We start from the raw sequence: 24,632 nt of genomic DNA on the forward strand, positions 1-24,632 counted from the left end.
TAGGACCGGGCGTGCGTAAAAGCCATAATAGTTTTTCAAACCTTCTGTGTCACTCCAAATCCTTAAATCCTTCAAACTCTTCGTCCTCCGTGTCACTTGGAAACAAAGCCGCTAATGATGCCGGTAGTACGTGGGGCTCTTTGTCATCCCGTGATCAATCTTTGTCCTTTTTGTATACAACCGCCACGCCGCACCGCGCCACGCTGCTGACGTCACTTGAAATTCAAATTACAGTAATCCCTTGCTACATCGCGGTTCGTTTATCGCGGTATCACTTTTTTTTTTTTTGGGAACATTTTTGAAAAAATTCACATATTAGTTGCTCCTCATTATAAGTTGCCCATAAACTATGAAAAAAAACCGCGACTTGTAGTCCGAAAATTACGGTACTTCTAAGTTGCTCAATAATGTATGTCACATAATGGCCAATACCATTGAGCTTGTGTAAGTTCAAGGTTCATGCTGCAAAAACAAAATTATTTAAGGAAACCCCTCATGCTTGCTGCCACTAAGATATTGTAGATAGATTGTATGCATTTAAGTTGTCGCCACACTAATAAGTCATCTAAGGAATGAAGAGTTGTTTGTATACCCATCCATTTTTCTCACAAGGGTCGTGGGTGCGGTGGAGCCTATCCAAGATGACTTTGGGCAGTAGGCAGGGGACACCCTGAACTGGTTGCCAGCCAATCACAGTGCACAGATTGACAAACAACCAGTCACACTCACAATCACACCTAAGGACAATTTAGAGAAGCTTAAAAAGCTCAGTAAATTGGTATTTACAACATACTCCTATAAAGTGCACATGGGATTCAAAATGGATGAAATCAAATAACTAAGTACTTCCAGTCCTTAGATTTTCTTTTCTTATTTTTTTTACAACTCCTCTGATGATGATAATGCATATTCATTCAGTATACACATCAATGTTTAATTACCCATGACCACGGAGGACATTGTTTCAACACAACACAGGAACTGATTTTATCTGATTTTATTGACCTGTGTTACCTCTGCAAAATCTTTACATGCAACATTGTGTGCAAACATACAAGTACCCACTGCATGCACTATTCTATTTACAACAGAGATCAAGATTGGCAGAATGCTCTGAGAGTTTTCTGTTTTAAAGCAAACAATCAATCAAACGTGATTTGCGTCGATCTCTTGTAATGACCACGATGGCCAAAGCAGCACAAAATAAAATCATATACAAGATGCTACCGGCAGGTACTTTACACACTGCCACAGGGGGCAGGGATGTTGTGCAGAGACAACAAGACAGTGATGAAAGACACGACTCTCTTCAATCTGCAGCTGCTACCTGTTAAGAGCCATGTGATTATATGCTTATCAAATAAACTTAGCAGTTTTTTCAAATTATGCTATAATCATGCAGAACATGGCCTCTTGAATATCAACTATAAGGAAAGATATGTAAACATTAATAGAATTATTATTTGTATGTGTGTGTATATATATATATATATATATGTATATATGTATATACACACACACAAATTTATATACTGTACATACTGTATACATATCTCTATATCGATTTGTATACTGTATATATTTTGTACCACAATAAACTTCATGCATAGAATTTTTTGTTTTTGTACTTGGAATAACTTGCAAACAGCTGTATAAGTTGAGGTCATTCCACTTTGTAAGGTGTGCTTTGCTTGGTTTGCTGTGATTACAGAATACACGCCAAAGCCATGAATTGAGAGGGAGTAGCAGAATAATCCTGCATTGTGCAAATGGTGTGTTGGGGTAAGAGTGGGCCACTACTGCCGCAGGCACATGAGAGTCACAAGCACAGTGCATGCAGGTAAGGCTGCACACACAACAAAAACAATTAGACCTTTTCGTCCTAAAGAAGTGAACGCTCACCGGGTGCATTCCGTGTAAAACTTGACATAGAAAACCTGTCTGAGTGTCAACAACCACAAACTGAAATTTCACAGATTAAATAACCACACATACGTACACCTAATAATATTTACCTCGGTGTGCTCTTATCAAATCACAAATTAACATCAATTGGTGGATCCAAAGACTCATGAGTCATCTATGTCATTTCTATCCTAACCTGAGCAATGTATCAGTATGTAAACATTTCTTCATGGTTATATACATTATGTTCAGTGTTTTCTTACACGTCAGTCGTTTGGCATGCTCGTATAATTCAAGTGTTATATACTCTGGTGTGACAATGTCACACAAGATAGCAAAACTAACACGCTAGACATTGTGGTGAATGTTTAGGCGCAAGCTCTTTGCTTTTAGGTTCCTCAGTAATGATTGTGACCTCTGCTGCTACAACATATTGCTTTTCTTTTTCAACACCTACATTAGAAGCAACCAATGTCTTAGGCTCAGCAATACCACTGTACAATTGTGCAACTATTTGTCTACATGTCTTGTATATATAAATGACATTGCTGACTAAGTCCACACAAACAAGTATTTTTTTTTTAAATCTATAATTTCATCCTTGTAGGTCACCGAAAACTGACTTTTTTGAATGGCAAAGCTTAATTTGCAGTGCTTTTAGCTGGCTTTTAGGACATATACTTTTGGGTAAGCGACACCTGTTTATTTAACATGCGCTTGACTCCATTTTGGGAGGGTACAAAGGCCACAAGCGTGGACTGAGCTTTTTCTTTTATTTATTATCATTATTATTATTTATCATCTTTACCCTGGAGTTTGTTTTTAGGAAATAAGCAGCTTTTATGCTAACTATGGCACACGCTATAGAAAAAGTTAAAATTAAAATATAATTGGTGCATCCTTTAAAGCGTCCAGTGTTCTGGTAAGATTGGGGTGTGCCAGTGCGGTTTTATTTTATTCTTTTTTTTTTTGTCCATTCCTCCAAAAGAACAGAAATCACTTATGTGATGGATCATTATCTCTCGTTTGATGGGATTAAGATTGGGGTTCTGTGCATGTTAGTCAACACAAAACTCAATCAATCCAAAAACTCCTGCTGGAACAGAAAATGTTATTTCCGCATCTCTTCTCACAAAGTTGCAAGTATAGAATTGTCTGAAAGGTCATATAGGATATTAAGGGCAACTCCTGATTGATTAATGAATCAATTGATAAGTGGTCACTTTTATCTATATAGTGCATCTCTCAGAAGTGGCTCAAGCCAGCACAGGGGGAGAAAGGGGGAAAAAAACAGGAGGCACGAGAGCAGTACATGTGTCAGGTGGTGAAATAATGCTGAACAAAACAAGGAATACATAAAAGATGCACAGAGAGGGAAATGAAGACCAAGGAGGCGGGGGTGTTCTAGCTCATGCTGTTTGTAACAGGTAGTTAATCACTAGCGGTGTGATTCTCATTCATCAAGGTGTGCCAGCGCTCGATCCTCTTGTCTTTGTTCTTCAAACACTCATACCAGTGTTTTAGCCTTTCTCCTTTGGCGGTAATGCCCAGCTGACAACCACCTGCAGGGATGGTATTCAAATGTAAGAGCTCTGAAGTTAATTCTTACATTTCCATTTGATTTCATCACAGCGATCCTGACGAAATATTTACCAATGTAGTCATTGGACTTCCCGATATCATAATCCCACACAGAGACATCTAAAGTCTTCTTAGCCAGTTCACTGTGTTTAATATCAAAGCTGAATTCCTAAAATGGAATCAAGACACAGATTTCCAAATAGGGTATTTGTCGTATTCAAGTGTTGATCAGTAGTCATATGGAAAAGTCATTTGTTTTCTTCATTACTCATATTTGTATTTTAGCAACAAATCTCTTACAAACCTCATTAAACTCTGGGTTTAAAGTCCTTTTCTTGATCTGAGTTTTGCACTTGCCCTTCTTGCCCATGTCAGGTTTCAGAACTCTGTTAATTATAGAGGCAGGTTTGAAACACCTTTACCAACGTCAAATCCAAATACTTTCTAGAGCAGTATAAAGCTTTTTCAAAACACTGCAGCGATGGCAAATTGCACACCAAAAATGTCTTCATGCTGGACTGAACACAAAAACTGAGAGGAAATGAAAGGAAAACATTGAATGTAAAAGGTATTTACCATGTTTTATTTTATTTGTTCCTGAAACAAATTATTCATAATAATTGTGGAAAATAATGTAAAAAAAAATCATGGACTTAAAAAGCACTTAATCCAACACTTAAATCATATTCAACATATACAAGATTGTCAAACAAGAATACAATTTATATTTTTAATCTGGGCTGCGGGTATGCTGGAGACTATTCCATCACTTTGGGTGAGAAGTAGGGTACACCTTAAATACCATTTGACCCATTTAAGCAACCCAAAATGAATAGTCTTATACTTACATTTTGACATAGGGGTCAGAATATCCATTTGCATCCATGGCAGCCAAATGAACACAGCGCACGACACCCACAAGGAGGCGGCTCAGCTGAGTGCTGTACATGAGGGAGATAAGAATGCGACCACGTTCCTCTACCTCTCCGCCATCTTTTGCAGACTAGAAAACACAGCATGAGTAGACATTCAGTATATAATAGCGTTTGGAAAAAAAATGGGCTAATGCGTCGCATTTAGCTATGCTCTCAAACCACCTCATCTTCATAAAGAGCAATGCCTCGTGCTCCACCGGCTGTCGCTGTTCTCTTTGTCTGTCAGGGAGACATTACATCAGTGGTTTAGTTACGGAGAAAGAAGAAAGTACGGTTGCAAATCATCGTCACTCACAGGAACAACTCTCTCCAGACACACGTTGAAATTTTTCTTTTGGTTCATCTTCAGTTTCTTCAGCGCCACTCGGGTCTCACCGATAAACTCATTGTGGCCAAACTTGTCCTCATCACAGACAGACAACCTGCGCCGGGACACCAGTACAAGGCCTTTGTAAGAGTCCAGTTAATCTGAGTGTGACCATTTCCACCTGAGGGTCTTGCGCTGCATGTCATCATCCGTCAGGCCGTGATAAGTGAGAGTCTCATTCCACGCAGGGTTGCGGGTGTTCCTCAAGGTCTTTGTGCGCAGCTTTGTTGACTGTTAATAAAAACAGGACACATACAAACTACAAGAGCTCATGTTTCTTGCTTTCATGTTTTAGCTCATTGTTCTAGGAAGTGCCTGCATGGCAACTGGAGCAGATATATTCATGGCTTAATTTATTCTGCTGCTGCTTTCTGGATACCACACCTCTTTTTTAATCATCTTATTTCCTTATAACCACAAGGTGTCAGGCTTGAGCTTGAGAAGGCCCGAAAATCATTTCACCTAAATTTTCTGCTCATTTCAGACACACTGCATATTATTATTTTTAAAGGTGTTTTTTGTTTGTTTTGAATTCAACCTTGCTAGCTCCTGGCAGCAGATGAAGCTTGACATAAGGATCAGCCAGTCCATTGGAATCCATTGGTTTCAAGCCCTTGGGGGTGACAAGAATAAACTCATAAATGCAGAACTTTCAGGGGGTACGTTGAGTTCAAATAAATTGAGTAAAAATTTAAAGTATTACTGTGATAGTATTCAGAATAGCTTTCAGAAACACATTCAGCAGTTGCACGATAACACTCGCTTGAACACACAAGACACCTGGATCTGTTTATAGGAGCCACCTTATTACATACTAAGGGGGTTTGTCAAACTACAAACATGCATTGATTTGCATTTTAATTTGATCACATTTGAAATAGACGTCTGCTTAATTAATTATTGACTTTTTTTTTTTATTATTAAATTTGAGTCAAATTGTCCCTGGGTGGAAGTACTGAATGAGGAGAGATTCACCTTTGCCTTGAGAATGCTACAATGAAGGCTGTTGCTTTCCTGGTCATACATCAGACTGAACTCCAGAGAGCCCAGAGTGGCTAAAAGGGAACAAGAGAAGTCAGCACACTCGTTTTGGTCTTTTGGTGTTATGCTTTTAATCACATATATCACAATCATGTGTTTTATGTATGCTGCATATTTTTGTGGCCTCTGTTGCAGAACCAATAGCCCTTCTGGCATGAGAGAAAACTATCAATTTATTGAGTGATTGATACGATAGAACCACAGAAACAGGGAGTGTGCTTTTTAAGTAATTAAAGGAAGAGTAACATTTTGCTTTTGAATGCAAGTTTGGGAGAAAGCTCAGTCTTGCCAGAGAATAATCACATCATCAAACTTTAATCTACGGCATAAGTGAATGACAATGGAATCTGATCTTTAACAAGGGTGAAATTTAATACGTTGTGTTAAACATGTATTATGTATAGGACATATGATTATGAGTTTAGTATTTTACATTCTCCTTTGAACGAGTTGGTGAGTATGGATAGCTTGTGGCCGGTTTACACTTCTAAAGGTATACTGCTAGAAAAATGATTCACTTTTGCTCTTTTGTAAAATAACTCAAATGAAGCAGTTCCCACATAGTCCAAAATGTAAATTCCCATGTACTTAATGCTTTTTTAAAACTTCAGAACACCCAGCAATTTGAAAGAAATTAATCAAGTGAATGACTATCTAAAATTAGGGACAAAAATTGTCTCCCTGGACCAAAACATGTGAGGCAGTGTTTCCCCAATGAATAAAATGTACACGTGATGTACTCACTGGCTTCATCGGAATCATAGTCGTTGGCCTCCTCTTCCTCCGCCGCAGGGGGAGGTTGATGTCGGGCAGGAGGAGCAGTGTAAGCGGCAGGCTGTCTTCTGTCCTCTCGTACTGCAGGAGGTGCTCTTTGCTCTGAAGGGACTGCACCAGAAGAGTAAGCACCTCCTTCACGTCCCACCTGACCTACAAACACATGCAGGATATAGATTTTGATTCCAATTGAGGAGCATTAATTAGAGCGTGCTTAAGAAAACGAGGCCTAGCTGCCCCTAACCCTGTGGAGCCACAGATGGCGTCACAACGGGCTGCGGTCTGGAGCTCTGAACGGGCACCATCCTCTTCATCACAACTGGGCTTCCCTGCTCTGCTTCTTCAGGGCCAGCACTGCCTGAGGCCATGCGCACAACTGATGGCTTAGGGGCCACAGGTGGGTAACCAGCACGGCCTTTGAGCTCTGCTCCTAAAAATAAGCAGAATACAGTAAACACACAAACGCACTATTCATGAGGGAGACGTATATATTCGCACTTCAGGCTCTCACTGCAGCAGAATATGTAATAACTCCCCAGTCTCTCTGGGTAGTTTTGATGTTGCGGCTTTTTGTTCAAAGGCATTGACCTACATTCTGTACAAAAAGCTGCAGCAATCAACTCCAGTGCACACATGGAATCATTGTATAGTTCATGCCCTTTCTATTATCGGGAAGTCATGTGACAAAGTGTCCCATGTAGAAGCACTGAGCAGCACTTAGAGTGAAAATGTATTGAGGTTAGTGGAGGTAAGAAGAGGATGTGTCAAAGTTGCTAAAGTGGAGTGATAAGAAAGAGTAACCGGAATAAGCTCTCAGTAAAAGTCTTCAGAAGACTATGTGTGTAAAAGAAGATGGAGAAGAAGCAAAGACAGAAACAAGATTACAGAGGCTACAGTTTGAACATATTCATCAAAATTGGATAACAGAAAAATGGTCCAACATTGGCTGGCTGAACGATTTCTACAAATGCAACTATTACAATTGGATTATAGGGTCAGCATTCGGGCCTAACAAAATTTAAGCTGCCTCATATGAATTGCTCATAAATAAAAAGGACAAATCCATTTGGCAAGAAACGTGGCACATTTTATTTACTTTTTATGCTTTTGTGAGTCTCTCAGGCCTTGAACTCATGCGATATTTTATGTTTAATTTGAGTTTTAAAAAAGACAATGACTGAGCATTAATTCCTTAAAAGTATGAATTAAATAAAACTATTTTAATTTAATAATCAGCTGTTACATTTTACTCTTGGATAATAATCACATCTGAGTTAAGGGGTACTCATGCAATGACAAAAACATGATCCGGAGTATAGGTTGGGAACCCGGTGAAGAGGAAGGTTGGGGTTTTTGGGCACAATGTGTAAACAAAGTACCAAGTAGTAAAAGTAATCATTTGAAAATGTAATCATAAAATGTAGTCAGTCCCACTTCAGCATTTAACATGTTGATACAACAAAAATAAAAATGTAGGCACACAATTAGTGTATAATAAGTTGCCCGAAACTCCGACTCTCACCTGAGAGTGAAAATAATGTGCAAATAAAAATATGTGTTGCAGGATTTACAAGTTACTCGACGCTGAAAGATGATTAAGACCAGAACTCAAAGCAACAGGCTGCTGTACGCACCAGGTTGTTGATGCTGAGTTGCCTCCTCTCTGGGTTTGGAGTCTACTTCCTGGGCAGGCTGCTCTTTCGGTTTAGATAATGGCATGGGTGAAGGAAGGAATTGTTTGGGGAATCCTTTAAAGAACCAGGCACCAGACCGTTTCCACACCTGAGGAAAAAAATATGTGATGGCCTTTCTAATGGGAAGTTCTTCATTTCCTAGCACAGAGCACTCACCTCTCGCTGTTCTCTGCAGATTTTGCACAGCCACACAGCACGGGGCCTGCTGCCGCACTGGGTACCGCACTTAGTACACATGTTCTATGTAATCGGAAAACAGAAATAACCAACTACTTGGCATTTATAGCATCACAGAGAAGATTATATGATGGTGAAATGTTGTCTTAAATCAAATAGAGCGGTATAAAGTTTTTGTTCCAAAGGTTTGGAGTCACAAATTCACATTTGTGTGGAAATGACTTCAGTGAACGACCAACGAGGTCGCTCTGGTGCAACTCTCGTTCCAAGACGGCACATCGTACAGTATGTGGGGATTTCTTGATGCGATGGTGATGTTGAGTAATACTGTAGCATTTCTGTCAGCATTCACATCACATCAGTTTCTAATTTGCAGTTATTACCTTTTTGCAGTCCTCACACACCACCGAGCTGACCCCGGGTGTACCCAGCTGCTCCCCACACAGCACACAGCGAGACAGTCCATCCCCACACACAGTCTTCTTCATGTCATCCAGGCGGTTTATTAAGCGCCTGCAGAAGCATACCTGACTTAAAGTAACTGACATGTCGCTTAAAATGGCTTCAAGTTAAATGATCACTGTGGATTGAAAAGATTTCCATGCAGTGGCCAATTTCAGTGTCTCACCCAATCCTCTCTTGCTCCATGGCCTCCATTTTCTCAGCTCGTGCAATCACACCATTTATAATTTCTTTTTCTTCATCTGTCAGATCTGGAGTAGAACCAGGAGCCGGGCCTGACTGCATGGTCCAATTGCCCCTGTCAGTCAAACAGTGGATCATTTTATTATTAGTTTCCTTCTTTACAGTTAGCGGGCACAAAAATACAGCAAATGTGGAGATGAGATAGTGTTATCTACTTACTGTTCTTTATCACTGTGTCACAGATCGCACAATAGTTGGACGAACCCAGGTGGAAACAAAGGATTAGACTTTGGTGATTGTACAGTCAAATGACAACACCATGTGCTGATAATCGTGCTCACCTAGCGTGCATGGTTCTCTGCCTGTCGTTGGGCGCCCAGCGATCCGAGCTATTGCTCATCACCGTGTCAGTCATGGCAGCACTAACACATTCTACAAGACAAATGAATACAACAGGAAAGTCCAGTAAGATTGAAATTGTAAAGTTAGGATTCTGTTGTGTCTAATTAGTGGAAATTAATAGCGTGTGAGGGAGGGGCTATGGGGGGTTAATAAGTATAGTCAAGAGTCATTAAAATATTGATTAGGTCTGATTTAAATCCTCTAGTACCCACATTTAGCTATTTTATTGTTTTTATCTCGTGATTGCGCTGCACTGACTTAACTACAACTACAGGTTGCTCAGTCATCAGAGAGGACATTCGGTCTAAATGGGCCAGAACAGTGCAGAGCTATAATTGGCAAGCCACCAGATACATTTAATTGCTACAGATTGATGAAAGGGGTGAGTCAAAACTGGATAATTGAGGACCTCACATTCATGACCATCACAATGGGCATAAATCAATGATTCATCTGATAATTACTTTTACATTCATCTGCATGTTTCAAATGAATCCACGGCCCTGAAGCATTCAGCAATATCTGCTAGAAGACCAAATGCAAGTTATCCAAATTTGCAGGTTTTGTGCTGTATTTATAGTCTAGTCGACAGTCTACTTCTCCCATTTAATCAGTTGCATGGGGTGTACGATAAATAGCACATTTTAGTGGCATGTCAGAATATTCCGGAGGAGGATTAGAGACAGTGAAGAAACATCAGACATCTACAACACAAAACTTGTATATTGTGTTATTCTTGAAAATGCATTACATACATTTATAAAAGGTGAGAACACGACTAAACGTTACTTCTGACCGTCTTTCATTGGTTTGGATGTCCCCTGAAAACCCTTTGGGACAAATGTGATGGGGTCAAACATTGTTCTGTATATCCTGAGGGCAAGAAGCACCATACTGTGAAGCCCCGCAGGCTGCAGCAACCAAAAGCCTCAGGAGCGTTGTACGAATTGCGATGGTGCATGATGGAGAGAGTGCAGCTACTGTATAGCAGTAAAGGGATGAACAACAGTGAGAATGTGAAAAGGGAGAAAAATCAATAGCTTTCTCCTGTCAACAGTTTTTCCCATGCAATCATTCCACGGCCGTAAGATCACACTCTCACTCACTCGGCTGATCGCTTTAATGCACTAGATGGTGCATCGGAGATCATACCTTGTGAGCCATAATCTGTCAGCGCCTTGCCTGTGAGACTGAGGGAAGAGCAAAAAACTTACTGTACTAGCCGTAGGACTGCACGACTGGGTGTGGACTTTTTCATTTTGATGCCACTGCAACAACCAGCCAGCAGAAGTCAACATGTCAACTGTCTTGTTCTTACATTATACTACATCCCCGAGCAAATTTGATGGAATCTCCAGTATGGGTTTATCTTGTAGAAAAAAAAGGAGATTGCGGAAATAGCACAAAATTAAAGTCATTTCAATTGGCAACTTTCTGGTTTTAAGTAAAACTAGAATAAATCAAGAAATGAGAAGTGGTACAGTAACTTGTTTGGATGAAGCAGAGGGGGGGGAAATAAAGAATCAATCAATTCTGAGTTAATAAAAATGATGGAAAATTGTAAATTTCCATTTGCAAAACAAATATACCAACTCACATTTGCTATTTGAAATTACTTTAGATATGTCATATCTGTGATCTGCTTTTTTTTTCGACAAAATTAAACAACTAAATGAGCATCCTGCGAGACTGGCAATTCCATCATTTTTGTCAGTTGTTGGTTATAAAAGAAAACTACAAATTTACCCAATTCAACATGACGGTCAGAAACTACCCGAGAACGGAGAGGAGTAGATAAAGAACCCAATTAGTCTGAATTTTAAAGTAATCTCATTTAGTGCCAATCATTTTAGACAGGAATCATTGAAAACATGTAAGGATGAGAATAAAAACCAAATACAATGCAAACTCTTTAAACACCAATTAGTGTCCAATTATAATATACTGTCTTCCAACCTTAATGTTATACAGATCATACTAATCCATAGTTATGGCATCATATCGGTCAAGGTTAAAAACGCAATTATTCTGTCTCCTCTATAAATCACACACAGATGGTGTCAGTCTTGCACAAACGCAAAAAAAAAGAAAAGATGTACATTTAATGGACATTTAACATGCACAGTAAACTCAAATGTAAAAAAATAAACATGAAGCCATCCATGCATCGACATCCTAGATAGAATTTCATATGAAGGAAGAAGAGATGTGTTTAGCAAGGCGTTTATGGGCCAAGGAGGACAGTCAATAGATCTGTAGTCCCTGAGCACACTTTACGCACAAAGCATCTGTCAGCCATTTTTAGAAGCATGGCCATGCACTCTTTCCTTAGTTGCTTGAAGTGAATGCAAGAATTACCAGCATGAATTGATGTGACTTTGAAAAGCAGGTGTATGACTCATTATTGCAGGATCGCTAAAAGTAAAAGCGCAGAGCTCAGCCATCATTTTCCTCACGAGAATTTTTACCATTCACGTGCGGTATGAGAGTAGGCATGATGACAACAAGGCATGCAGGACAATGATGGATTGATCCAATTTGGATCATTATGAATCTCACAGCTGCATACCACGCAGGGAAGGGAAGACATTAGCTGTCCACCACAGAAATAGTGTTGAGTTGACAGGTTTTGGTTGGAAGACAAATTCAAGTGTTAGCAGGGGGGAGTAGCCAGAAAATTTTCTGTGGGCCGGCCAGGATGACAAAATGACTCACTAAGTGTTGGGCCGAACCATACGCATGCGCGCACATTATTCGTATTCTTGTAAATCGCTCTGTAAGCAAGTCATAGTTTAATCCATCATCCATAGTGAGGGCTTCGTTAAATGAAATGCACAGAACCACATACGTAATGAAGAATGGAAACAAGTAGAAATCAATTATTTGTTGAACTTCATTAAAGACAGCAAAAACTATTGTTCACTTTGACCTTCCAATATAGCATTAAGTTTTCATAAAAGTTCAAGTTGTGCCACTCGGCTCATTTTCAATGTTTCCGAAAGAAATAGATTTATAAATACTGTATAAAACAATCCCAACAAAGGTTGTGATTGTTACACTTTAACATACTTTTAAGTTTCAAAATGAGAACAGCAACTACGTCAGTCATCAAAATTTCTATTACATCCTAATATGTCCCCTCTGTAATGTTTAATAGCAAAAGAAACACGATTCATTTTCCAGGGCAAGAACTCCCTTGTGATACTTGAAGAAGGACATTTCTGAAATGGGTTAATGAGAATCAGAGATCAATTTCATTTATGTACTTAAATTTAACTTTGATCAGGAAAACTAGCCTTTTTGTGATACCTTGAGCTAGAAAACAAATGAACAAAAAACAACAAATTTTACATCTTATACTATCCCAACTATCCACTCACATGAGAACACATGCGATCTGTAATGCAGAAAAAATAAATAAATGATGACCAATTATGCCTTTGAAAAGCCATTCTCTTATGATTACCAAGTTAAGATTCATTTTCAGACTCACGGCACTCTAAAAATTAACTGTTGTTCATTTTTTGAGTTACAGACCACAATTTTCCAAATCCATGAGGCCAGTAAAAGATCCATCCTTTGTATTGAAAATTGTACTGCAAATAAGAACCAAATCACATGCCCACTTCAGAGCTTCTCATGCAGATAAAAGCTGTTTGTTGGTCTGATTCAATCAAAAGTCACAAAAAAGGAATTCTAATTATAGCTTGGCACTTTACCCAGCATTGCTAAAACAGAAAAGCTTGACAAAATTCAGTAGACATGTGCTAGCAAGTTGAGTAAGTTGGTATTTATTGTTTATTTCTTTTGTTTGAAGTCTATATTTTAATATGTTTTACAACAGATTTTTTTTTAGCAGTTTGACATTTCATGTGATTTAATGAAGAAAAAAAGCTATAACCTAAAGATCATTCTACCAATCTACTCGGATTGGGTGAACAGAAAAATTTAAAACGACAACATTAGAACATAGATAGTCCATAGAGATGTTGTCGAAAAGATATCAAATGGAGCAAAACTGGGCACCCATTTAGTCCGCCAACGCCATCCATCCTCATTGCGAAGAGTAGACTTGGACTGAAGTGCACTGCACCATGCAGCCCTTCACTGCTGGAGGAAAACATCACTCAGCATTTCTTAATTATTTACAACTTCAACCCCCAGTGCAGTTCACTTTGTGTACGCCCCCTCGAAAGGCATTTCTGTAAGCTTTCGGATTCTAAGATCTTAATCAAACATCCACAGTGGCTATTAAGTGAGAACAAGCCTGTGCGTGGGATACAGTAAAGCTGTCTGTGTTTTAGGTGTGCTGCATCAACAAAATATGTTTCGTTCAGACATTAGTGTTGGCGGACACCATCTGCGAAAAGTGAAAACCATCTGTGAGGGCTCCTCACCTCTCAAATGGACAAGTGTTGCACTGGTGCATTCAAATTGTCTGTGCAGGCAAAGTTCCAAGTCCCGCATCGCTGGAGCACAAACAGGAAAGAGCATCCAGTGTCCAACAAGCTAACCTGCTGCTAATTCTGCTGTGCCCTTTGCCCTGTCCAAGAGACATGCTGAGTCATTCGCACTGGCTTATTTCCATTCTTAAATCAGCACAACTTATACTGAATTACAATGGCTGTTGATGCACTGGCCACTTATTTCCAGTCATCTGATCTCAGGTCAATTAAACATATCATTAAATTAAAATTTAAAAGTCTGTGGTAACAACTATTTATACAGTATATCCCCACAACATGTTATTTTGTTGCTAATATAACATGGTTAATAACATTTTCTGTTATACAATGGCTTCTGAAAATCTGTCCTACCTCTGCTCCAACTTCTAATTACTATTCCCAAAACTCAAGCTAGCATTTGCTTTTACGAGAATTGTTGATATTAATGTTATCTCTGGTATCTGTATTGCAGCAGCACATTTTCCATTAGGGTGACACGTCATGTTTTTCATGACGAATCTGAAGACAATCATGCCCTTCCCCTTGCTTCTATTGACAAGTAAAAAAAAAATTAATCGGCAACAAGAATCATGCATCTTTGGAATGAGCAACACTGTGTCAAAAAACTGCCAAACTACTTTGCAATATTTGTATGATTTTCAAGGTCTCACAGAACAGAACTTTGCATCTTTGTTCCTTCAAGATTCAGCCCATTCAGTAAAGGCTCGAGTTTGCGGTTCTGTTACCATTTTCAAACGAAGGACTAAGATCCACAAGGCTATTTTGTCAAAGGGAGTCTGTTCATGGACACCCCAGGAAGACAACACCCTAATCAGATTCCTTTATCTTCGCTGCAAGCAAAATGAAGACACAGAGGCTGAAAAGACAGGAAAGTCCAGACAGTCAATCGATTGCTAATGTTCTTTGCTGCTACCACTAACTGCAGACTGGGCTAGCTCCTATGCGTTCGCATTATTTGTTAACAAAAGTTACACGTTTTATTATTTGATGGTTAATTGTCATTTTAAAAATGGCTGGACCGTTATTTAAATGATTGGCTGTGTATTTAGTCACGGCAACAGAATAAATTGAAAATTGTATTTTGTTCCGAAATCCCAACAAATATGAGGTCAATTGGAATGATCTCTGTTAGACCTTGACGCTGCTACTGATTAATTAGTATTAGAAACGAAAGGATGACTCAGGTGAATTTTGAACTTTTCTTATACTCCTGCTCTTTTGGGAAAAACTTGGTCAAAGGCCTCATTAATTACTTCCGTCTCTTCCAATATGCCAGAGTGTTTCAGGAGATCTAATCCCTATTTTAAAAAGGCATTGATTCTCACCCACTGCACTGATGAGTTTTCAGATGAAGACACTCCCCTCTGCAGACTGACTGCAAATGGCAGAATAAGGTTGCTTGGGAAACAAAAGGAAATCATAGTACAAAACCAACCGCTCCTGTTATTGGGCTCCAAACTGTACGAATAAAAGAGATTGTGAGTGACACGTATGCACCTTTCGCCAACTGTGACCATGGTAACAGCAGGGTGAGAGGAAGCAAAAATGATTTAACACGGTTTGAGAGCATGTGTGACCACTAGTGTGCATGATCATGGGAGTACAGTGCAACGCTAAATGGGCCTCTGTTTTACAAACCGTGTCAGTGGATCACATAGGGCGCAGCTAGCTCAAATGTGTCATGGACATAGTTAAGAAGGAAGACGGACCAAAAACATTGGAATCTGGTAACGGTCGCCTTGATTCTCTCCGTTCTAAATAATGCAGTTAGCATGCAGAGGGCTAACTTCACTCCTCCGTCTTTTTCATTTCTACCTAAACACACATCTCCACATGTTAACGTGATGTTCTTCCTCGCCTTGCACCATTTTGACGAGCCTGTAAAAATAAAAGAGGTCTAAGCATACATATCATGGTCCAATCAAATACACTGTAGGTGTATAGTATGTGAGAGGAGGGAGCTGCAGATATTCCTCACACTGAGTATTCTGTTTTTTCCTCCCCTCCCCCAGTTAATCTCTGGGCTTCAGGTCTGTAGGAGGAGTTGGAGATAGTAGAACCAGCTCCTTCTGACACCCTCCAGTAGCAGTTGACAATGGTAGTAACTCGTGGGTGCAAAGTGAGACAACAACACAACAATGAGGTGACACAAGCACCTGCTCATTGGCTCAGCTGGAGGCCGCATGTACCCCTGTCCACATCATAACTGGAAAGCATTCATTGAGGTGTTCCATCGAGCTCCTAAAATTCCCGCAGCAACGCCCAAGGAACGCAACCACTCAATGTCCTACATGGTTTACCAGTTCTGTGGTCTTATTCCAGATCTGACTGTCAGCAGGAAGAAAGCACTGCATGAGGGCGGCCAGCTTGTCATGTTCACAATGCATTTTAGAAGATGTAAAAATAGAACACAGCATATTGTCTAATGCATCTTCAAACTGAATTCACGCTCAGCACCGTTGCATGAATGGTAATTTGCTCCATATAAATCCCATATGTGGTTTTCAGAATAATGCAAGGTACTGTTTCTCCTAAAACAAAGAAATCAATCAAATGATCATGCACATAATTGGTCCTTCACCCAGGTTAATTAACAGCAGCGACATGCATGAACAATGATCTGCACAAATTGCCATTTTTCCATTCAGATGACTCAGTGTCTAAGTGGCTATCTCTGCCCATTCAAATTAATAAGCAGACAATGAAAGACGCTTCTCGTAAAAGATAATTGTCGGCCCTCCTCTCTTGTGAATGAAAGGTTGCATCCATTCAAGTCAGTGGCCGGACGCGCGACGCTCACGTAGGCTTCAGTTAGAGGATGCGTAATTTCAAGATTTTGTCATGCTTCAGGCGATGCGAAGACACACACCTGAGAATCCAGAGCAGCCTCTCCTTCTCGGTCACTTGTCGGGGAATGGAGATTGAGGTATGCACGTCTTGGTTCCGGCGAGGGAGTTAGTCAATACGCATGCCTCTTGTCACACCGGAACCTAGGTTTTGGTATTCAGCCCGGAGGAGTAGTCCGTGACTCGAGGCACTGGAGATCTCTACGGTGTGCGTGGGAACTCGCCTTGTATTCTGCGTGGAGGATGGAAAGCCCTTGATTCACTGGGAAGGAAACCCCTGGATGTGAAGTGATAACACTAATGCATAAGTGGACAATCACTACCTGATCGAATTGCGTCTGGACCAGCACACTGTGCCACAATTTGAAAATGTTGCATTTTTTTATTTCATACGCACGCTGAAATACCTGTTCTAAAATCATTTTATTAAAACTCTACGCAATAGGTACGCTTTATTTTATTCTAATTTTGTATTAAACATGATTGTTGCTGTTAACACATTGTTAATAATAAAAATAATAATAAATCTAGTCGACAATATTCTGTAACGAGCTATATGCAGCAAACATTTCTAAACTGATTCAAAAATTCCTACTTTCCCTCAATACTGACTCGAGGAATCTATAGGTGGGATAATTGCGCCATCTAAAGGACAACTTGTTTATTGCGCTAGTTTCTAATACAACAGTTTTGTTTCATTATGTACTTGATAAATTGTCAATGAAAGATGAGTTGAACAGACATACACACTTGCTTAAAGAAAATTAAACATTATAATAGCGAGTTGTATGTTAGAGACATCCCTTTTGCTGCCCATTATGTACAATGCATGCCACGCCCTTACATAAGAAAAATAGATACTGGTAATTCCGGTCAAGTGTCACTTCGGAAGACTCGCATATAGCCAGTAGTCTCCGTATTTATTACAAAAATCCCAACATTGATACACAAACAAATATTTTCCAGAAATGTTATAAATATCCAACAGAGCGCTCTCGTGACCTCAATTTACCATGTGCGCATGCGCATAGCAGGGTTACTTTGCTGCCTGAACTAAATAGTTTTCCTCGGGCTAAATTGTCAGTTGGTGCTATTTCTTTACATTCATTTGACCGACCATTAGTTCCAAAAATCCGTGCCGCAATAAACATATCGTTGATGTCTTTACAGATTTTTATATCGTACTGTATCGCTGGTCACGTGACGCTGCTGTGAATCACCTGATTTGCAACTGAGAAAGAAAAATGGCCGCCCACTTGTCATACGGGAGAGTCAATTTAAACATTTTGAGAGAAGCAGCACGAAAAGAGCTAAGGGAGTTCTTGGACAAGTGTGCGGGAAGCAAGGTAATATTTAACACGTAGAGGGGAAACAATCGGGGGGAATCATCTCTGTCGTGGACATGGGAACTGAATCAGGCACTGACATCATTGTGCAGCCATCAACACAGCCTGCTGAACAGTGCTTGGAGTTTTAGCTTTCCTATTCGGTAGACAGTACTGGTGGAGTTATTTAAATATTGCAGATGTTGGTCATGATGTGCTTTGTGTGTGCTCTTGTTCTGTAGGCCATAGTTTGGGATGAATATTTGACTGGCCCTTTTGGACTAATAGCACAATACTCTCTACTTAAGGTAACTGCTCACTTCATGTTGCTAACTTGGTAAAGCTTTTTGTCAACTACAGTATGCCGGAGTTGTATGCAAAAATTCTGTTGGAGTATCACAAATACATGTTCTTTGGTTCAGGAGCATGAAGTGGAAAAGATGTTCACCCTCAAGAGCGGTCGGCTCCCCTCTGCCGATGTCAAAAACATCATCTTCTTTGTCCGCCCCCGACTAGAGCTCATGGATATTATTGCTGAAAATGTATTCAGGTAAGTTTTATGTGTCATACCTCAAAACAGATATTTGATTTACACCTTTGAAGAAAATCCAGGCTTTTAAGTCCTTCAACATCACCCTCATACACTGTCCTTGCTTTGTGTTTTGTGTTGTCAGTGAAGATAAGCTGCATTCGACACGTGACTTCCACATCCTGTTTGTACCCCGGCGGAGCATGTTGTGCGAACAAAGGCTGAAGGAGCAGGGTGTGCTGGGCTCCTTCATCAACATTGATGAGTATATCCTGGACCTGATTCCCTATGATGGTGACCTGCTGTCCATGGAATATGAAAGTGCCTTTAGGGTGTGTTCAATCTTTGCATTTAAAAGAATAAAAGGGAGACTAGAAGTGATTACTAAACAACCATGCGGTGGAAGAACATTATTTTATTTTGAAAATGACATCCAGTGGTCAAGTTAAAAACTGCAATCAGTAATTGCAAGTACCTACTGTCCATCACACGAAAAATAATACTGTAACAATCAACTCCTGAAAGATGCCTTTTTTTTTTCTTCTAAAGTGTGTTATTAATTGATTTTGCATATTCTTACAGGAGTGCTACTTGGAAAATGACCAAACAAGCCTTTACCACACAGCCAAGGGCCTTATGACTTTACAGGCATTGTATGGCACTATTCCACAAATTTACGGGAAAGGAGAGTGTGCACGGGTGAGTAATTTGAAAGCAGATCCACTTTAACAGCAAAGCATCTTATTGCGTGGCGACTGGCATTTATTGTCTTTCTGGTTGCTATTAGCATGTTGCCAACATGATGCTGAGGATGAAGAGGGAGTTTGCAGGTATTCAGAATCAGATCCTGCCCGTGTTTGACACACTACTTCTCTTGGACCGGAATGTAGACCTGCTAACTCCTCTGGCTACACAGCTCACATATGAAGGTCTCATTGATGAGATCTACGGAATTAATAACGGTTAGGCTAATATTTGTCAATATATTTTACACCTTTGTTTAGTAGCCAAGTTCACAGTCTATTTCTTTTGCAGGTAATGTCAAGTTGCCACCCGAGAAGTTTGCCCAGAAAAAACAAGGCGAAGCGAGTAAAGATTTGCCCACAGAGCCCAAGAAGTTGCAGCTCAACTCAGCAGAAGAACTTTATGCCGAAATCCGTGACAAAAACTTCAACGCTGTTGGAGCGGCACTCAGTAAAAAGGCCAAAATTATTTCTGCTGCATTTGAGGTTGGTCCTGCTTCAGCTTTAAGCCACCTTGGAATGTTTATGCATAAAGGTGTGTGCTGCAGTGTGGCAAATCTATTCAGACACGAGGTTGCCATCTCTTTCTGACAGTCTAATTGAATTCCAATCGGATATAATTGTAATCTGACTTGGTCTTGAGAGAAAATCCATATGGTTAGGGAGTTGATGGCACTTTTAAAGAGATTCCATTAGGAATTTTATCTCAACGTAGTGCTTTCTTATCAGTTTAGTACGGCAGATTTACGATAAGACATGTAGTGTCTGTTGTCTTGTTTCACAGGAACGCCACAATGCGAAGACAGTGGGTGAAATTAAGCAGTTTGTGTCCCAGTTGCCTCATATGCAGGCAGCGCGGAGCTCCCTGGCCAACCACACATCCATTGCAGAACTCATTAAGGACATCACAAGTCTGTAAACAATGAGTTACTCTTGCTTCTTTTACACAAATCGATTTATAACAAAAGTGTGCTTCACTGGGTTGTGTATTTCAGCATCCGAAGCTTTCTTTGATAACCTAACAGTGGAGCAGGAGTTCATGACTGGAGTTGACACAGACAAGGTACATAGTCCTTGCACCCATCTTTTATTTAAGCGATTCTAATGATGTTTTTTTGTGCAGATTGTTGTGTAAAAAAAAAAAAGAGATTTGACAAATGGCGAATTGGACATACAGTAACTTTAATGTATTGGACATTTTATAATCCAGGTAAACACATACATTGAAGACCGGATTGCCCAAAAAGATCCCCTCATCAAGATTCTGCGCCTCGTGTGCATGCAGTCCGTCTGTAACAACGGCCTTAAACAGAAGGTTCTTGACTACTACAAGCGAGAGATTCTCCAGGTAGAGTTAAAAAAATAACAAAATAAAAATGTCCGATAAATCTGTTGTAATCTACTATGCGGATGAATTATATGTGGATAATCATTTTGGACACCTGGCCATTACTTTTACAAAAAGTTAAAATAAATGGAAATATGGAGTTGCCTTTGTATTAAATGTGCAACTGTTCAAAACGTAAAATGAAGAATCAGGTGGAAGTGATAAGTCTGTCACAAATGTACTTATTGTTTACATTAGTGTTTTTTTTCTGTAGTGTGTGACGATGCAATTTGATTTATTTCTTTACTCTCTTTTTAAAATACTTATCTCTTAAGTGACCGCCACTAATTTGTACATGTATGCTTTTGTTTTATAAGACCTATGGCTATGAGCATATCCTGACCCTGAACAACCTAGAGAAAGGAGGTCTTCTGAAGCCACAGACCAGCTCAAGGAATAATTACCCTACCATTAGAAAAACCCTTAAACTGTGGATGGAGGATGCAAATGAACAAGTATGAATACCAAGGAGATTATATGCGCTAACGTTTGACCTATGACAAGGACATGGCGATATTTGGTTGTTTGTTTTCTCTTTAAGAACCCCAACGACATCTCATACGTATACAGCGGCTACGCTCCATTAAGCATCCGACTCACCCAAGTCTTGGCCAGGCCAGGCTGGCGGAGCATCGAGGAGGTGCTGAAGATGCTCCCAGGTCCACATTTTGAGGAGCGCCAGCAGCTGCCTCCTGGACTCCACAAAAAACGTAAGGGCCAATTCAAACATGTTTTTCCATCAGCCTTCTGCCTGTAAGATATAGATAAGAGTAGGCTTTGTTCATGTGAGGGCAGAAGCTGAATGAGAAGATGGATTGCACTAGGCCGACATTGTTATCCTACCTCCGCCAGTTTGCACTTGTCTTTGTTTGCGCACGTCTTAAAATGAGCAATACACACCATTTGTCAAGTTACCACCAGTGCTGCCATAGTGGCAGTTGGAGGTGTCAACACTGATGGGAATGACACTATCTTAGAAATATGCTAATTTGAACTGTGAGATTAGATTAAGTGGCGTGCTTCTGCTTGTCCATGTTAGAATAGATTTTCAAAGGTGCTAATTGAAGAGTCGCAGCAAAACTGATGGATAGTAGATAGCTTTAACGTCTTTATCCAGTAGTGCATGTAGTGGTATACTTCGATATAAATCAAAGCTGCGGATCCAAAATGTGAGGATTTCACTTCTTTTTTTTTACAGACAGCTACAATTATGTTTGTGTCGTACTGTATGTACTGTATGTGAGAGATGACGTCAGACTTACTTTCAGGCCAGCAGGGGGAGAACAGGACGACACTGGTGTTTTTCTTGGGAGGAGTGACATATGCCGAAATAGCCGCTCTCCGTTTCCTTTCTCAAATGGAGGACAGCGGAATGGAATATGTTATAGCTACAACCAAACTCCTCAATGGCGCATCTTGGATCAAATCTCTCATGGACAGACCCGAAGCTCAGATGAATTGAGTAAACTGCAACACACCTGGACACATCAAACAGCTTGAGCACTCTTCATGTCAATATCAGCATGCTGCAGGTGTCTCACTGATGTCCATGTTAGAGAAACAGATGGAGATCTTTCTGTCCCTGAATTGTACTGAGGCAATGGAAAGAACTGTAAGAAAGTCATTTTTCTCTTATGGATCAGTTGTATATAATTTATGTGTTAATAAAGCGTTGGTCAAAATGTAATGTGTTTAATAAAACAACTTTTTTTTAATTTTTGGAATGTTATTTGGATGCTTTTCCCCTTCCATATAAAATATATTAACTAAATCATGAAGCTAAACAGGTCCCTTCATTATTCAATATTGTATGCAACACTACTGTTCCTACTGATGTGAATGCATGGGGGGGGGGTTGACAAGGGAGTATAGCTGTCAGCACAGGCCCAGCCCTCGGAAGGAGCAATTAGTGCAGTAACAGGCCTCCTGATCAGCCGATAATGCTCCTGCGCCTTCTGGAGAGCTCAGGCCTCAGCATCCTATCATTTGACAGCACAGGACACTGATTGAATTAGGAGGCCATTTGCTCAATGTTCCGGCAGAGAATAACTGTGCGGCAGCAGGGTTTTAGGTCTTCAGTCAATAGCATCTCCTCGTCTTTACAGTATAAACAGGACTTCCTGCTGACAGGATATACTCCGTGTACTCTTCATGGATAAATCCATGTTTATTTCTTATTCCTAATTGGATTTATGAGTAAGATTTGCTTGACAGGTTTCATATTATACTAGGGTGTGTCTGAGGAGCAGGTGCAAGGGAGGCATAACTACCATTAGGATCAATCCCAGGGGAATAAAATCCTTATGGTCAGTTCTTGTCTTTGGCTCCTCCTCGGTTGGGAGTTGCAAGGCTCGAGGGTGCATCAGCCAACTTCACGGCTACAAGTGTACCAGCCCACCCTGTGAACAGCGTCAGTCCTGCTGCAACAACATCAAGGTATGAGTTGTTTGAAAGCTTTTATTTCCTACAATTGCAGATGCGTGTGTATGCTTTTGATTGATATTTTATTTGTTTACCATTTGCTGGATGAAGATTTAACAGCATATAGCTTTATTATGCTGCATAAAGAGTACATTAATTTTAAAGTGCCTTTTATTTCAGTAAATAGTATTTGCATTTTTGTAATTAGATCTTCCTAATAGCTTCCTCTTTTACAATTACCAAATACTTGGCTGCAACTTCTACCACTGCTTTACATTTCCTGTTTTTTCCCCCAAATGTAAATGTAATGTTTTAAAATTATTGTGCATGTTCACCTTTTCTAAGTGTTAATATCTAAAGAGCTCAGATTCATGCTATGACTAAAGATGTTTGCAGGATTTAGATCAATACTGAAAGCTTTTAGTGCAATTTGCAAATACATTATTTAACAGTTGTCATCATAAGGCTATGTGGCCGATACATTATTTATTTGCTTCATTCTTTTGTATCGTGACAAGTGTGTGTTTGCAGAATGGGACGAGGTGGGAACCTGGGACACCTGACTCTTGTTGCTCCCAAGCACAAGACACAGCAGGTGCATCTGGATTCCGAGCCTTTTTTTATTCGCTTTCTGCGGACATTCAGGGAAATCCTCAAATTTGTCCTCTTCAGCTACACTGTGCTTTTTGGCTCCTTACTTCTCGCCCGTTGGACCACTTACTACATGGTGGGAAAGTGAAAAGACAGAGATTCAACTTGTACCTGGATGAGGAGCTCTTTATTCAGATTGAAGATACTTTATTTGGGATTTGAAATAAGTGTCAATGTTTTTACCTGCTTAATACTTGCTACTTGATTCCAATCAATCAAATATGATAATTTGGTAAGAACTGTGCACTCATCCAAACTTGCTGAGGCCAGCTAAAAGAGCAGAATTACAACAATTTGAATTGCAACTTTGCTTCTGATGTGTTGGTGTGTGTATTCTTGAACTTTTAATGCATTGAAAAGTGATCACAATAAATGTTGTATCTGTCTGCAGTCAAAAACATACAGTACAAAAAAAAAACGCCATTATATGAGATGCACTATTACTGATTGTTTCTAAGTGATTAAATGGAGAGATTGCTTAGGTTTAAATATTGTATTTAGCAAACAGGACAAAGCAATGATAGGGATTACGTATATATCTGAATTCTGACTTTATTTTGCCAAATGCTTGGATATTGGATACTTATCTTGAGACATTAACCAGGCTAAGCAATTGGTGACACAGGTCTTCCTTTGCACCTGATGTCTATGTAACCCACATTTATTAATATACATGCATTAAATTAATTAGTTTTACCTTTAAAACGCTGCCTGAAATACTTTCCTGTTTTATTTGTTGAATG

At 39.8% G+C, this 24,632-nt stretch overlaps 2 protein-coding genes and 1 long non-coding RNA gene across 10 annotated transcripts; 2 read left to right on the forward strand and 1 right to left on the reverse strand.

Annotated features, from left to right (window-relative positions):
• Positions 1-982: 982 nt before the first annotated feature.
• LOC148398073 (rabphilin-3A-like) lies at positions 983-17,114 on the reverse strand. 8 transcript variants are annotated; one of them, XM_088376329.1, is made up of 21 exons: positions 16,857-17,114; positions 15,803-15,865; positions 15,313-15,362; positions 13,919-14,064; positions 9,461-9,551; positions 9,339-9,350; positions 9,103-9,234; positions 8,858-8,987; positions 8,454-8,537; positions 8,238-8,385; positions 6,848-7,033; positions 6,574-6,756; positions 5,764-5,843; positions 5,327-5,401; positions 4,910-5,019; positions 4,717-4,843; positions 4,584-4,640; positions 4,335-4,489; positions 3,791-3,872; positions 3,559-3,655; positions 983-3,467 (listed from the first exon to the last, which is right to left on the reverse strand). In XM_088376329.1, the coding sequence occupies exons 4-21, from the start codon at positions 14,013-14,015 to the stop codon at positions 3,337-3,339; spliced, it is 1,977 nt and encodes a 658-aa protein (XP_088232455.1). In that variant the 5' UTR covers positions 14,016-14,064; positions 15,313-15,362; positions 15,803-15,865; positions 16,857-17,114; the 3' UTR covers positions 983-3,336. The 8 variants fall into 8 exon arrangements, with proteins under 8 accessions (XP_088232455.1, XP_088232454.1, XP_088232453.1 ...); XM_088376328.1 differs by lacking the exon at positions 15,803-15,865; XM_088376327.1 differs by lacking the exons at positions 15,313-15,362; positions 15,803-15,865.
• A 792-nt stretch (positions 17,115-17,906) lies between these two features.
• On the forward strand, positions 17,907-22,504 carry vps33a (VPS33A core subunit of CORVET and HOPS complexes). Its single transcript, XM_088376335.1, has 13 exons — positions 17,907-18,179; positions 18,401-18,466; positions 18,581-18,708; positions 18,833-19,019; positions 19,270-19,386; positions 19,475-19,649; positions 19,723-19,916; positions 20,215-20,341; positions 20,426-20,493; positions 20,641-20,778; positions 21,135-21,272; positions 21,359-21,527; positions 22,086-22,504. The coding sequence occupies exons 1-13, from the start codon at positions 18,078-18,080 to the stop codon at positions 22,277-22,279; spliced, it is 1,803 nt and encodes a 600-aa protein (XP_088232461.1). The 5' UTR covers positions 17,907-18,077; the 3' UTR covers positions 22,280-22,504.
• Positions 22,505-22,732: 228 nt separating this feature from the next.
• Positions 22,733-24,594, forward strand: LOC148398075 (uncharacterized). The gene is made up of 2 exons (XR_015858699.1): positions 22,733-23,253; positions 23,770-24,594. It is a non-coding gene; the product is annotated as an uncharacterized LOC148398075 (long non-coding RNA).
• Positions 24,595-24,632: the final 38 nt, after the last annotated feature.

Source organism: Syngnathus floridae, chromosome 5 (genome assembly GCF_059516105.1).
Source record: "Syngnathus floridae isolate MCC-2025c chromosome 5, RoL_Sflo_1.0, whole genome shotgun sequence".
In the NCBI taxonomy this organism is placed as follows: domain Eukaryota; kingdom Metazoa; phylum Chordata; class Actinopteri; order Syngnathiformes; family Syngnathidae; genus Syngnathus; species Syngnathus floridae.